The sequence below is a fragment of the Carlito syrichta genome, unplaced genomic scaffold (genome assembly GCF_000164805.1).
Source record: "Carlito syrichta isolate Samal-C Ts95f unplaced genomic scaffold, Tarsius_syrichta-2.0.1 Scaffold302767, whole genome shotgun sequence".
NCBI classification, from domain to species: domain Eukaryota; kingdom Metazoa; phylum Chordata; class Mammalia; order Primates; family Tarsiidae; genus Carlito; species Carlito syrichta.
Genome location: NW_007246863.1, coordinates 182,181 through 198,093, shown reverse-complemented (window position 1 = coordinate 198,093; position 15,913 = coordinate 182,181). Strand labels below are relative to the sequence as shown.

Below are 15,913 nucleotides of genomic sequence, written 5' to 3'. Positions count from 1 at the left end.
ACCATACATTCCCCCTCCTCCCCAGTCCGTGGAAAAGTTGTCTTCCATGAAACTGGTCCCTGAACCAAAAAGGTCCGGGACTACTGCACTAGGACAATGTTAATGGAAAAGATGATGGGCCGGGCTCGGTGGCTCAGCCTGTAATCTCAATGCTTTGGGAGGCCGAGGCAAGTGGACTGCCTGAGCCCGCTCATGCAAGACTAGCCCGGGCAACTTGGTGAGACCTCGTCTCTACAATAAAATAATAAATAAATTAGCTGGGCATGGTAGCACACTCCTGTAGTTCTGACTACTCGAAAGGCCAAGGCGGAAGGATCACTGGAGCCTGGCAGGTTGACGCTGGCGTGGCCATGAGTGTGCCACTGCACTCCAGCCTGGGCAACAGAGTGAAATTCCAACTCAGAAAGAAAAGAAAAGATGAAGAACATTCATCTAAGACATCCATCTCAGCTATGGTCAGGCCGTCTACTAAGTCTTGGCTTATTTGGACAAAGAAAAAGAGGAAGTATCCTGTGTGGTATGGCCTGAGGTATATCATTAAGTGATATAGGACTCCTTCCAAAATTTTCTCCCCATTTGGCCTAGTGCAGTGCCTACAATACTTCAGAATATATTCCTTTGGGCACCAAAGTTCTTTTAATCTTCTAGAATTTCATATCAAAATGTAGATACCACTAAGAGATATAACAACACGAGCCATCTTTATCTCTGAGTAGAGCTAACATTATGTAATTCTTAAGCTGGCAAAGACATTAGTTATCAGGGTTTGTTTTCCAAATGCTTCAAAATGTACAGGTAATTGGGAGCAAGGGTTTATAAGAATGGTGTCCAGAAGAGGTATCTGGAAGGACCTGCAGAGGAAGGAGGCTTGTGAAGCCCTAAAGACAAAATCTACTCCATCTCTACTTTTGCCCAAGCTGCTCACCTATGACCCCAAGTTTTTTCTGGGCATACCCACAAAGGGATAGGACAATTCCATGTATCTTCAAGCTTTACATGATATAAGCTGGATTCCTGAGATCTCTGAATTGGAAGACAGTGAATAAGCTGGTTTGCAGGCGGATTCAGCCCCATTCTAATGAGGAGGACTAACTGGGGGCATGTGGAAATTCTGAGAGGCTCCTCTGGGGATCCACTGACAGTGGAAGCATTTCCACTTCAGTTTCACAGTCACAGGGTAGTGACTGAGTCTGGCAGTTCAGCACCTTTTCACAGGCAGTAGCTGCTGAAAGGAGCTTGGCCAGTGACTAATTGGAAAATTTCATTATTAGATTTCCTAACCCCAAGTGAGCCACTCAGCAGCCATGTCTTCAGGGACACTTATGCCTGACCTTTTTTGTGACACATAATTATTTTTAGCAGCCTGACTTTTTAATATTGGAAAATTCAGTATAATATTAATGTCTCTTTTCCTTGGTGCAATTTCCACACCATTTCCTGGCTTGAAATAAACCTGTATTTGTGGTAATTGAGTTGATTTGCTGTGGCTGAGAGATTGCTAGTGTTGTTTCCGCACTCAAAATAAGGTCTTTATTGCATTTTAGAAAACAGAGTTTTTTAAAGGGAATTTCTCACTGAAATCACACTGATGGCTCGCTGCTGCATTACCCACTTAGTTGAATCGGAGAAGGCACCACTGTGACTTTTTCCTCTGTCTCATGTTAGTGTCAGCTGAGAATCATTTTTTATCCTATTTGCTTCCTATGAAAAGGGATAACTTGGCCTTAGCATAAGATGATTTTTAAAAACCTAATTGGAAGCAAAATTGCTCTCTTATTGCAAGAGAGTTTCTCACATATGCAAATGCCAAATATGACAGGCTTGCAGTATTTCTCTGCTTTTAATATGATAATTTCAGGGAAAAAAATAGTAAGAGATACAGCAATGCAAATGCCACCTGCTGATGCTTTTCCCACCAATAGCATCTTATATCCCTGATCCCTGTGATCCTGACAAATGGGACCTGAGAACTCCAGGAAAAGGGAGAGGATCCTGCTACTCATCTCTGTTTTGTTTTGTTTTTATTCTTCCATGCTAATGGTTATAATAAAGATATGAAGTTTGTGGTAGTAATCAATGTGATATTTTAACACAGAAATCAAATAAATCTTAGATATATAAGGAATTTTACCTATAAACTCATTGAAACATAGATCACAGTTCTGATTAGTTCAGTCAACAACTCAGTAAATGAAGTCAGACCAAGAAAACTGGCTTCTTGAATAAAATTGTCATGTTTCAAAGAACGATTCTGGTGCCATGGAGACAGAGTCATAGAAAAATGCTTATGGTTTGCTGAACCAGAGACCTTGATAATAAGGCAGAAAATAAATTCCTGGAAATGATCTCTAACCAAACATCCTACCATCTGAATAGTTTGAAATGCCAACTACTTGCTATTCTACCCCTTTCTGCCGATATGCCCAAGAGCACAGCTGAAGCAAATCAGATTAATAACCATGGTCAGGGCCTGGGTATGTGCTTATTTTCATGTAGGTTCTATACCTTGAATGGCTGCTCGATTCCATAGAAGAAGTGCCATTGGATACATCTTCTCTTTTTCAAGAATTTTAGCCTTTTCTAAAAAAAAGGAGATATTCCATTAGGAAGGCTTAAAATGCCTTTGTAGTAAAGCCATGTATGCATATGTATGATTGGGGAATTGCAGAGAATTTTAACTTATCTTACTAGATTCCAAAATGAATGCTGAATTGCTTTGAGCTACTTCATACCCCATTTCTGCAAGCAGTGCATATTGAATAAGAGAAGAATCTATATCACCATCCTTATAGGCAAAATAAGCTGTCAGGAAATTCTCAGCCCAGTGGCCTAGTTCACAGACACCTTTATAAAGCTGTATATGGGAAGAGAAATCAAGCAGACTCGTTAGCCAATGTATGTCATCCCAGGCAAATGACAAATGAAATCAGTCTTCCTGCTGTCTGGTTGGGAAAGGACTTTAGGTCTAAAGCATGGCGTTTGCAAATTATTTATGGTGAAGAGTTAATACCTTTTATAGGCACAAAGATTACAAGTATTTTTTGTGTCTGTGTTTTGTCTTGAGGGAAACTTCCTCAGGCTTATGTTAAATTTGTATAATAAACTTTCCTGACTTGGGGCTGTTTGGCAGAACAAAAATGTATGGACTCCTGTGGGGTTTTTTTTTGTTTGTTATTTTTTTAAAAGGGCCTTTCTGGGCACTAGCCATTCTGTGAGGGCAAGTTATAGGCCACAGCTGATGTGGAGAGGAGAGAATGAAGGGAAGAACAGTGCCGGAGGGTACAGGTGACATAACCGTCAGGGAGGTGTGCAGAGCTCTAGGGGGACAAATGTCAAACAGCTGAATAGCCCTTATGTAACCAAAAGAGGTTAGCCATACATAATTCATTAGGAAGTTGGCAAAGGAGCAAATCTAAAGATAGATTATTAGCTGGCAGCTTTTGAAATGAGTTTCAGAGGGACCAGATTGCAACATGAAGGTATTTATATTGGTGCAGCGGATGTGTTTAATAAATCAATGAAGGACATTAAGGTCCTAAAAGCATTCTTCTGAAAAGTGCATCACTGGCTCAGGCTAAAAGAAGACACTTTCTCAACTGTCATCCAAATAATCAAAAACCTATGGTCCCTGCTTTCTGGGAAGAAGTGGACTATGTTTTCTAGACTAAATCAAGCCTTTCATTCCCCAAGTAGCAGATCCCAATCCCACTAGAAGTGTCAAATGGCCTTGGTGATTTATTGAAGGCTGACCCCGGGCTCCTTAACTAAATTCTGAGGTGAGCTCTGAACTTGATGAAAAGTCAAGTGTAAGAGAGAGGAGGAGTCATTTCTCTTTCTTGCCTTCCCAATCCAAGTTACATCACTGCTTTTCCTCGCTAACTAATGTCAGTGTTCACATGGTCAACTAGAAGAAAAGAGGTAACTATAAAATCAAAGGCATCAACAATTTAAGGACAGGATCACCTCTTCTGTATCATAAATGAAAAGTACTTTTAAAACAGCCAAGTATTTACCTCCACAGCGGTTCTGCATGATCTTAACACTCCTGTTCCTGTGGCATACATCTCGGCCAGATAATAGATGGCAAGGGGCTGCCCACTCTGAGATGCCAAGTAAAAATATTTGAAGGCAAGTTTATAATCCTTCCATACTCCAGAGCCAGCTGAAAATTAAAATCATTTTGAACCAACCCTTATTTAATTTTTTGTATTACAGTCTATGGATATAATGGTTATAGTGATTTCTGCTATTTTAAATAGGGTAGGAAAAGCCATACAAAAGTCAAGCTGCACTAAATCCATTATCAGGGGAGGTGGGGAAATGTTGAGTCTGGTTTTAGTAAGAATATGGAAATTTATATTCTTGACCCATTCGGAAAAACACTGAGAAGGACTATTTAGGCTCATGAAAATATCTCCTCAATATGGCATAACTGAAGTTAATGAAAAGGAGACCAAATGGTGGTCTCCAAGCACCAGAATCTCCACCATGACACATCTTGCCATCCTTGTCATCCTTTCACACCAGAAGGCCAGTATAGCTTCTTCCAGCCACGACTATGGAGCATGGGGCATGTATATCCCAGCTCTGGAAAGCCCAGTTCCCACCCAACTCATATTTGGAGCAAGGAGAGGCACTTGGTGCTAGGGCAGAGAATCAACAGACTCCCAGAAGCCAGGATTCTTGTCCTAGCCCTCCCAATACTTCTTTTGTGAGTTGGGTACACTTAGGCACTTCATTTGCAAAAGATGATCCTTAAATTCTCTTCCAGCTCTAACACTGCATGGATGTGCCATGTAACAATTAAGAGCAAAAGCTCTGGAGGCAAAAATGCTTGAGTTTGAATTCCAGGTCCACTAACTATGTGATCTTAGGCAAGATATCTGACCTCGATGTGGCTGTTTGCTTGCCTATAAACTGTGGGATACCCCGTAGATATGTCAAGAGGGCCAAATGTGTTAAAACTCACAAAGACTTAATATACATCAGCCATTACTATTATTCTCATTCTAGAAGTTTGGAAAACCTGGCAGATCCTGAGTCTATGACTTGGCATGAACTAGAAGAACAAGGCCATCTTAGGCAAACTTCATCCCTTCAAGATAGTACAAAACAGGCGATCCTGCTGGGTCACTATGGAAAATGCCAGCTTACCTCTTGACCAGATTTGATCTCCTTGATGAAGCGATCTGCTACTACCCTGGCACCACCTCTACCATGAAAGACTTGGTGGGGACATTTAGATATGTTCCGATTACCTAGTGTTTTAGTTGCTCCCTCTTTCAGTCACCACAGAGAAGACTGCAAATCTTCATGGCTTTGTGGACATCCTACCCCAACCACTCTACCTTTGCTCTCAGAAGGCAACTTTGTGCCTACGAGATTATTGAAGAAAACCTCATTTTCTACCCTCACTTGCATCTCTCCCTATCCCTCCATATTTACATTTGTATCATCCTTTCCTCTCTCCTCCCAGTCATTGAAGATGAGAAATCCTGCCTGTCTAACAAGGTTAATGAGTCTTCCATCTTCCTGGGCCCAATCAGATTTTAATACCACCAACGTTTCCCAGAATCTATTTTCATCAATTATAATTATGCTCAGGTTTCTTGCCATCTTAAAAACAACTTGCTTTTTGGTCTTGGTCCTCTCTCATGCTACAATTCCATCTCTCTCCTTTGCTTTAAGGGTACATTGCTTGCAAGATTTTTACTTCCTCTCTACTTCCTCACCTTCCATTTACACCCTAACTCATTGTCATCTGGCTTCCATCCCACAAGTTCAATGACCTCACCAACATTCCCTATATCACCAAGTCTCATGGATACTCAGTTCTTTCTTACTTTTTTTTCTTTAACCAGGCTTCTCAATGAATTTTATGAGGGTGTTCATTCATTTACTCTTTCTTGAAAGTTCTGCTGCCTTGGCTCCCTTTAGATCTTTTTTCCCCCTTATTCCTCTGACCATGCCTTTTCACCCTTCTTGGTGACCATTCTTTCTTTGCCTGCCCTTCAATACAGCAAGGAGGATCACCAGATTTCCAATTATGACCTACTACTCCTTCCTCTCACACTCTCTCCTTTCCCTTTGCGATCTCAGCTACACTTAACTAACAGCTGTATGTTTGAGCCTCACAAACTTTTGTCTCCAAGTTTGACCTTTCTTGTGAGTTTCATATTTGCTTCTGGGTGTGTGCATTGGATATCAAAAACACCTCAAACTTAACCTTATCAAAGGTGAGTCAAAGTTTGACTCAGCACTTTCCTGGTATCCTTTCTTTTAGTTTTTAAAAAATTATTCTTCAGATTGTTGCCTGAATGTTCTATCTACACTACTCATACTAACCTTTTAATTTTTATTATGAAAAAAGCAGATTTAATAATGCATATTTCATTCTAGATAAAGCGTCATATTTGTAGCACTTACAGTAGTACATGAAGCCTAACTGGAACTGTGCATTGGGCCACCCTTTCTCTGCAGCTTTCTGAAAGTATTTAAGTGCTTCAGGATAATTCTGCAAGATAATTGCACTCTATTACTCAAAGGTATATGTATAACTCCATGGTAACAATTGCCTCCCACTTCTTTTTTAAGAGTATAGACAGCACATTATGTGATTTAGGCTAATTAAAACAGTATTGGAAATATTATATCTTTTATTTCATTATTATATTACATTCTATTAGAAAGTAATATCTCATTTTTACCAAAATTATGTCTTTTCCTACATTGACAGTAGGTTTTATTAGATATTAATGGAAGGTCACTTAAAAGACAGAGGTTAAACTAAGAAGACAAATTTCTCTATCAATAAAATCCTCAGGATAGATGATTTCTAAGGTTACTTAGAATCTATGATTCTATGATATAATTAGAATTGCTATTCTTGTCACAAGCTTGTTCCTCTATGTCTCCTTGGTAAAGATTTCACTGGATTATTTTATTCTCTATTATCTGATATAATGGTTTGGCAAACTAGATAATAGAGGTGAATTTTTTTAAATTAATAAATGACCATGAATTTCACCCTATAAATTGCTAGAAACATTGAGAAGATAATAAAATCATTTATTTAACTCACCACAGGAACTCCTTTTCCATAAAAGTAAAGAAGACCAAGACCATGAAGACCAATTGCATTGCCCTACAAGAGTTTAAATATCCAAGTAAAGTCCCAGACAAATTCATAAGGAAAATTGCTGCAAAATCATTTGAATTATCTGAAATGCACCCAGAGAGATTAATCAAGACAGGTTATTCTGACCCTCCCAAGTTTCTCCTTTCACATCTTCATAACCCCCTCTGACTAGAAAAGAGGTAATAAAGGTCAAGTTTTTTCTAAACTCAACACTCATTTAGAATTTGCTTTGTGTGTGATTTGATTAATAGGCATGGGGCAGAGGTAGGAGGTGAGAGGTAAAAGGTGAATAAACTATGATACCTGCCTTAGAGAGTTCATAAGCTAGTGGTCCCTGAATCATATTAAAGGAGTAAGTCAAACCTCTTAAAGTCATGTCAAATGGGGTAAGTCCTAAAGTAGAAATAGATTGAGAGTGCTGTGAATACCTAGAAGAGGGATTCTCTACTGCCTGGCTTGGCCAGGAAGTGTAGGAGATTGAACTGTCAGGTGGTGACATTTAAGCTACGTCTTGAAGGATGTGTAGGAGCTTTTTAAAGAAAGTCTATCCAGATACTCATTACCTACTTTGGTCAAAAGAGGATGACATAAATGGTCAAATAACATTTTAGAGATTCTGTGAATTTCAATTCAGTCACTACAAATAGTAAATTATTGTTGGTATATGTTTCTTTATTCAAAATTGATTGTTTATAACATCACTGACGTTTCCTTTTCTACTTGATGCTAATTTAATTACCATATATTTTCTGATTAATATTCTGAATATTCTAAGGAAGGGAGTATTTAGTATATTTAGTATTCAGCACATGTCCAAATATATTTAGCATATCAGTTTTGAATGAAGAATGAACCTTGAAAGTGACTTCTCCAACTAGAAAACTTTTCTTTCCATGTCCCATCATGCATTTCACCCTCTAGCAACTGAATAGGGAGTCATGGTTGGCCATTTGGCTTTCATTCGGCCAATCTGTAGGTTTGTTTTACAGGTTTATAGTATTTCTAAAGGAGCTTAGGATCTGACAGAAAGCACTCCAAATTTCTTTTTACAACATAAATTTAGTTATTGTGGATGCAGCTGGAGTACCCCTCCATGATACAGGAATAGCATAGAAAAAGAAAAGGCATATTTCTTTTTTTTTTTTTTTGAGTTGGAGTCTCACTCTGTCGCCCAGACTGGAGTGCAGTGGCCGCTCCTGGCCACTGCAGACTCAACCTGCTGGGCTCCGGGGATCCTTCCACCTCAGCCTTCCAAGTAGCTGGAACTACAGGCGAGCGCTACCACGCCCGGCTAATTTTTTTGATTTACTGTAGAGATGAGGTCTCGCCAAGTTGCCCAGGTGGGTCTCGAACCCGTGGGCTCAGGCAATCCACTCACCTCAGCCTCCCAAAGTGCGGGATTACAGGCTGAGCCACCGAGCCCGGCTGAGAAGGCATATTTCAAAAACTGTTTCAAGACTCCAAATTTTGAGTATGCATATCAAAAGATATTATAATAGTCCTTAAGGGCAGTTCATATTTAAAACAGTTGACATAACTCGCTTTCTTCATCCCTCTTCTCTCCTGACCACATCTACACGTGTTCTTAGGAGTCCTGGGTTAGTCTGTTCTGGGAGTAGTAAGGTTTAGTGAGATGGATGTGGCAACATCTAGTAAGTCTGTCTTTTTCTAACTAGCCTTATTTAGTTGTTGTGAAAAATGGAAGGGAAGGGAGAGAAATAGGGGAAGGGAAGGAAGGAGGGAGAGAAGTAGTAGAAGTGTTAGAAGACTGAGGACAAATAACTTTCCTCTTCTAAGAGTCCCTGGGGTACCTGGGAACTCAGGAACTCACTGACTCACCCACTGTTTAAGACACAGAGTGCCTAGTTAGAATTCGAAGGTCACTAGTAGCCAGCTCCAGGAGCCAGGCAGGTACTGTAAGAAATACAATACAACACATCAAGCAGAATCTGAAGGCAACAGCAGCTCCTCCAGCAGCTATCTGTGCCAGTTGGTTGTTGCCACATGGAATGGCAGCCCCTTATGGTCAGCTCATGCCATTTTCCAAGAAAGGTTGGCTGGCCCAAATTGGATGTAAAATTTACTGATTTTCAAAATACTTTCTGGGCCAAAAAAGAAATAAATGTGTAACCAATCCTCCAGTATACAACTGCTACTTAAGGACTCAATGCTCTTGTTTCAGTTAACTGACATGAATCTGGGGCACAATTTATTTGGCAAATATTTAATGAGCCTTGCTGCAGACTAGAACGCTTTCTCTACTACAGTTATGGGGACATTGCCTTCACACAGTAGGGGGAAATGCCCCAGGGAGAAAGCAGTAAGATCCCAGCAGGAGGAGTGCATGCAGGGCAAGATCAGAAGAGGAGGAGTCAAGGGGGGCAGGGTGGTTTTCTGGATGGAGAGAGGAATGGGCTCTGTTCTCAGGGATGAGTAGGACTTAGACTGGGGGACTCTGAAAAGGACAGCATATGACAAATGTATGGAGGTGGGGATGGGTCTGATGTGCTCAGTGGTGTGAGAGAGAGAACCAGAGGAATGTAGTCCAGTATGTGCTCAAAGTCATGTAGGGTAACTGTCCTTGTTCCTAAGTATATAAGACAAAAGAGGCTGTAAAATCTGTAGCTCTGTGTAGATATAACTTAAAAAGCAATTTTTAAAGAAAAAAAAGATAGGATATAAATGAGAAATCTAACGAATTGTTCAGGTGCTGATCAAGAAGTATGTGGGTACATCTGCCTAATGCCGTTCAGAATAATTACAGTAAATAAGCTTCAGATTTCCTTTGTAAAGGAAGATGGCTCAGGTTAGGCCCAGATCACTGCTGCTTCCCCAGGCCCTGAATCACTCGGGAGCCAAGTTAATCTACTCACCCAACTTCTTGGCATTATTCCTTTGGTCTGACAAATTGGTGCTATTTGCCAGATTATAAGAGATATTCCTGGTTACCTCTTTTCAGTCTGCTCTTCCTTCTCATCCTACTCTAATGGTACTCCAGATCACTGCCTTGCTGAGCAACAATTTCATATAAATTACAAAGGAGAGGAGCCCAATACTAGCCTTCTCAGTAATTTATGCCACAATAGCAGCAGCTCTGAGGTGCTAGTCATTTATAAATAGACTCCTAAAGCAGCATGTGGGCTTTTAAAAACTGAGAACAGTTGACAACATTCCCGATCTAAGCACATCTTTACTGCCAGTATTGCAGCACAAGATTGTAAGACAACAAAATGCTTCCTACTGTGCAGGTGTAGAAAGTTTATCGGGGCCATTGGCCAATGTTAGGCAGATGGATATTGAGATGAGGACTTTTTTATGCATTAAAGGGATTTAGAGGTGTCTACCATCTTATCTGACAGATTCCGGCCTTTCTGAGCCTAGGAACAAAGGCAAAGATCGACAGAGGGAAGCATATTCTCCCATTTCTACATTTCCTCACGATCCAATCCATTCTGCCTTGGGTACTTACTCAAAGTTTACTCTGCCTTCCTCACCCCAAATTGCAAAAGATAATAGTTCACTTAGTATGTGCCAGGCACTGTGTTAAGTATTTTACAATATGAGGCACATGCATGCTCACTCCTGAAATTTTGACAACAAAATCAGGAAATATTCTTATATTCCCACTTTATAGATGGGAACATTGAGGCATAGAGAGGTTAAATAGCTTGCCCATGATCACACAGCTATTTAAGTTGTAGGACTGGCATTCAAGCCAGGGATTGTGTCTCCAGAACCATGTTGCTAATCACCTTGCCCTAGCCTCCTCCCTGACAGCCTCCTGTCTGGTCCAGGGGCAGTTCCTTTGGGTAAGATCTGACTGGAAAAAACTGGACATTTCCTGGATGTTTTTGTCTTGAACTAACTACAGTTGCTGATTGAATTTTCCTTTCCTCTGTCCTCATCTCTTTTATTTCCTGTTCCCAAGCTAGATAGTTTCATCTACTACACAGGAAAGGGGAAAGCTGAACAACTTCCTGGCCTTCTGTAGGCTCTGCCAAGGTAGTACAAGTCACTACCATTTTTCATCTACCAAGAAGACAAGTCATATTTCCCTCCACCCTCATCCCACATTTTATTGTCAACAATATTGTACTTCTCCAGGACACAAAACTCCTTGCAGGCCCATGAACTGGGCTTGGGACTTTGAAATCAACCCTTTGGCACCAGTGTGCATGTAATAGAAACAATTTGTTTTTCTGTGCTTATTACAATGTGTTAATGACATACCTTATTGGCTGCCATGGAAAAGTATTTGAAGGCAGTGGCATTATTTTGTGGCGCGGCAGCATTCCCCTCTAAATACATCTAGGGAAAAAAATGAAAAGAAGATAGAAAAAACAGAGGACATTGACGGTGATGCAAATGTTTTAAAACTAATTAGAAGTAATGGTTGCACAACACTGTGAATGTAGAAAATGCCATTGAACTGCACACTTTAAAATGGTTAATTTTATGATATTTGAATTTTACCTCAAAATTCTAACTAAGGATTAAAAAACAAACAAACAAAAAAAACTAAGGGTACAATCTATTGCTTACGTTCTAGAATGACCTTGCCTGAGGGCAAATAAATGGACACTATTTGTGTTTTCTCACGTTTCTTGCATCTAAATGTATTGTGTGTCATGAAGCGGTCCCCATGGTTACTAACGCAGATTGGCTGCAGGAAGCCAAGGGCAGCACTCAGGAGTGAATGGTCTTTGAAGGAGAGAGAAGAACATGTCTCGCTAGGGAGCCCTCCCCAAGGCTGTTCAGAAGCCATAAGAAGCTTCCCATCAGAGGAGGCATAAGAAGGGGCTTTGGTCAGCCTGGAGCTGACTCTCATTCCAGGGGTGGAGGATAAAAGAGCCTGATTGGGCTGAGGCCCATACCAGTCACCAGGGCTCAACCAGCCCAAATCTCCTGTTACATTTTGGGGGCGGGAGGTGACTCATAGGCTCATAGCTAACCTCAGTGGAGGGGCACTGGGCCAGGTGCATTTTTAAGGCTGCTTTTGGTGCCCTGGATAAAGGCTGCTCTTGTATGGACTTTTTCTCAAACTGTCACCTCAAGAATACCACCCTCAGGTTTCAGGAATATCCCTGCTTCCATGAAACAGCCCTGTCACTAATTTCTTAGGTTTGTATTTATTATTATTATCATTATTATTATTATTATTATTTTGAGATGGAGTCTTTTTATGTTACACAGGCTGGTTTTCTAGGCTCAAGCAATCCTCCTGCCTTAGCATCCTGAGCAGCTGGGACTAACAGGCCCGGGCCACCGCACCCAGCTTAATTTCTTAGGTTCTTAAGAAATGAAAAATATTGATCAAGATAAAGCATGTACCTTTCCTATAAATGCCATGGCATTTGCACTCCCAGCCTTTGCTGCCTTTAAGAAGTAATATAATGCTTTCTGGAGAGAAAAGGAACAGTATTATTGCCAGTCACAAATAAATCCTACAGTATGGCTTTCTGAACCAAACTTTATTTCACTCAATATGCATTCAAAAAATATCTATGAAATGCCCACTTTCAAGGCACTATTCCAAGTGCTATTTCAACCATAAACTTGAAGAGTGGGAGAATCTCTCCATATATCTCTTGCATATATATAATTTTAGAATGTGAGGACTTCTCACATTTGGAAAGGCATGATGGGAATGTGGCTTTGTGGGGAGAGATGAATCCCAGTTATGGAGCTAAATAGTCCATTATTTTGAAAAGTAGGCTTATATGTCGACACTGTGTACTTATTTTATAAGACAGTTTGTACTATAGTTGGCAGAATTGGATACACAGCGTCCTAAAGTTTATAGGCAGAGTAAGACCAGACACACCTGGCTGCCTGCTGAGAGTTTATGCAGAGGTGAGCTTCAAGACAATTCCTTCTAAACAAATTGAAGGAGGTCAGTGGAAGCACTCAGTCTAGAACACATAAGGGCTGACTTTGTCCCTTGCTGCCACCTTCCCTAGTCATCATCCTGACCTGCTGGAAAGTCTCCTCAGAAACTATATGGTTTAATAAAAGAGATCAGCCTCAGGAATGAGACTTGAAGATACTCTCCAAAACTTCTTATTAGGACAGAACTTTTCTGTTTTTCAAAATGTCTTGCCTAGGTTAGTGTGAAAGAGTCTCAAAGAGAAGAAATGTGGGCAGTTGTTTTATATGGAAATTTGTTCTAGGAATATTGCCAACTTATTGAGAACCATGCCATGTCACTGAAATTGGTCAGCCTTGTGGACATAGTACAAATACCACCACCACCACTGAACCTCACTGCATCATACATCCATTCATACCCACCAAGATTCATTTTCAAAAACTTGATTGAAACCTACCATATATATAATAGTATGTTAGGTATTAAAGGTGATTCCTAACACAATCCCTACATTTGTTCCCTAACAATGTTGCTGAGAAGAAATATATGTAAATAGCAATAAGATAGCAAGTGATAGATAGGAGACAAGAAACACCATAAAGAATTAGAAGGAGATAGAACAAAAGACCTCTTACCCAGTTCTCTAATAAGTGTTTCATAAACTTTGTCTTTCCTAATCTTCACAATAGCACCCTAAGAGGGCATTACTCATATCTGATCCTATTTGGTGGCACTTCAGAGTCAACCAGCTAGTGCTGGAGCCCTACAGGTAGCTTGGCACTCTGCCTCTACAGTATACAGAGGAAGGCTAAAATGATAGATGCCTCGTGGAAAATGGAGAGGAGACACCAGTACAGAGCCTAGGGAAAGAACTGGAGCAAGGGGATGGAGATGGGAATGTCCAAGGTGTGTTCAGAAAATAGTAGTTACCTCAGGATGGATGACATAGATATCCAAAAGCTAAGACTTGCAAAAGTAAGATGGGGCCATTATGATAAACTGAATTGAATGCTAGGCTAAGGACTTTTATTTGGTAGGAAATAGAAGCCATTGGAGGTTTATGAGCATTAGAGAATCTTAAAGATAAAATGTCTGGAATAAGCTAAGTGTCAGTTGGAGAGTAGAAAGTTATAGCAATGTATGATTTTCAAATTAATATCAAAACCAGAAGTATTTCTCATGAATAGCCCTACTGAGCCAAGACCCAAATATGTCCCTAGGTAACTATAATTTATACAAACCACATTATCTCCTATGCTTAGTTCCCTCATATAGAGTTTCTTCCTCTGTGCTCTCAGAGCACCCTAACCTGTTCCTGTTGTGGGCATTCGTCCATTTATATCATTATCTGCTTTTTGTCTCCTCCAATGTTGAATCCTTTATACTTAGCATAGTGTCTGCTGTATGTTAGGCACTTAGGAAATGTTTCAGGAATGAATGAGTGAATGTTTATAAGTCTCTAAAACAAGGGAGCTGGACTTTAATCTTTATGGGCATTTCCTTCTTTAGCATTATGATTCAATAAAATCATTTCCAAAGTCCAGCTTAGAAATTTGTTTATCAAATATCTTGCAGTGAAGAGTTCTGGAAAAAGTTTCATTCTGTGGAAACAGATCTAGCTCTTAAGACAATCTATTCCCCAGAATCAAATAAAACTCCTGGGGTTTTCCCCACTCTTCAATATAGTGATCCCATAAAGACCAAAAGGAATCGAGACCTTCTCTCACTCACTGTTCCACTGTCATGGCTTACTTAGTATTTCAATTCTCTTTTCTTTCTTTTTAAATTTACCTGCCCTTAATGCTATTGCTTCAATTGTATAGACATTTATTAACACCATGTGAAAGCATTATGCAAGCTACTTTGATGGATGTACATGAGCCAATCTGAGTTCTTGCTCTCAAAGAGTTAGGAGCAAGTATCCAACCATCCATCCATCCATCCATCCATCCATCCATCCATCCATCTGTCCTTCACATATTTACTGAGCACCTATCATCATATTTCACCAGTTCTAAGTTGTATATCTTCCCTACCCCATTTTAATGACACTTCTCACTATCAATTGTGTATTATAATTTATATTGGTAGTTTTTGTCTTCCTCAGTAAAACATAAAATAATGATGTGTCTTGCAACCAATGGTGCCTTAGGATGAAATGTAGTATGTCCCAGGCCATTATACTAAAAAATGGTTTGTTATTTGAACCCACAGCTTTCTTTTTTCTTTTAAATGAGCATGATTTTTCATTGACTCTAAGACAATCTGTAGTTTAATCAGCTCACAACATTTCCCCTGAAATGAAATGCCAAGAAAATATATTGCTTAAGAAACATTTCTGAACACTTCTTTTATCCTAGGTTCTATAGATCATCCTGAGAAGACATATTAGCTCTTTTCTTTTTAAAAGGCAGCAGGATAGACAAAGCAGTTGCTCTTACACATTTGATATTACTCCTTTGCCAGATTTAATTTAGTTATTCTTTATCCACTTTAATAATATGCCCCAAACACCCCACTTTCCTAATCCAATTCATTCTGAGCCTGTATTTATTTAGAAATGCAAATGACATTAAAATTTATGTGTAGAAAATTCAAGATAATGTAAACAAGAATTGCAAAGGCAATATTTTTTCAATAATTAAGAATATGGTCAGGGGAGGGTTAAAATGCCTGTGATGACAACCTAGTTCAATCAAACAGTGAGGAGAGGGAAAAAATCAAGTTAGTTATTTCCAGGTATGTTGAAATTTAATTTTCTGAACAGTAAACTGGGGCATCACATTTAAAAAGAGTCTTATACTAATACTCCCCTATAGTGGCCTGAAATATTAGCATACTGGCTCTAGTAGTGGATTTCTTTTTTTTTTTTTTTTTTTTGAGTTGGAGTCTCACTCGGTCGCCCA

General features: G+C 39.7%; 1 protein-coding gene across 1 annotated transcript in view; it reads right to left on the bottom strand.

The window, feature by feature from the left end:
• SEL1L2 (SEL1L2 ERAD E3 ligase adaptor subunit) overlaps positions 1-15,913 on the bottom strand; it is a 138,959-nt gene that overhangs the window by 12,822 nt on the left and 110,224 nt on the right. Inside the window, exons 11-16 of the mRNA XM_008057119.1 lie at positions 12,470-12,538; positions 11,369-11,446; positions 7,082-7,144; positions 6,427-6,514; positions 4,014-4,162; positions 2,506-2,580 (exon numbers count right to left, since the gene is read on the bottom strand). Of these exons, the coding sequence (XP_008055310.1) occupies positions 2,506-2,580; positions 4,014-4,162; positions 6,427-6,514; positions 7,082-7,144; positions 11,369-11,446; positions 12,470-12,538 (522 nt within the window). The remainder of the gene's footprint in view (positions 1-2,505; positions 2,581-4,013; positions 4,163-6,426; positions 6,515-7,081; positions 7,145-11,368; positions 11,447-12,469; positions 12,539-15,913) is intronic.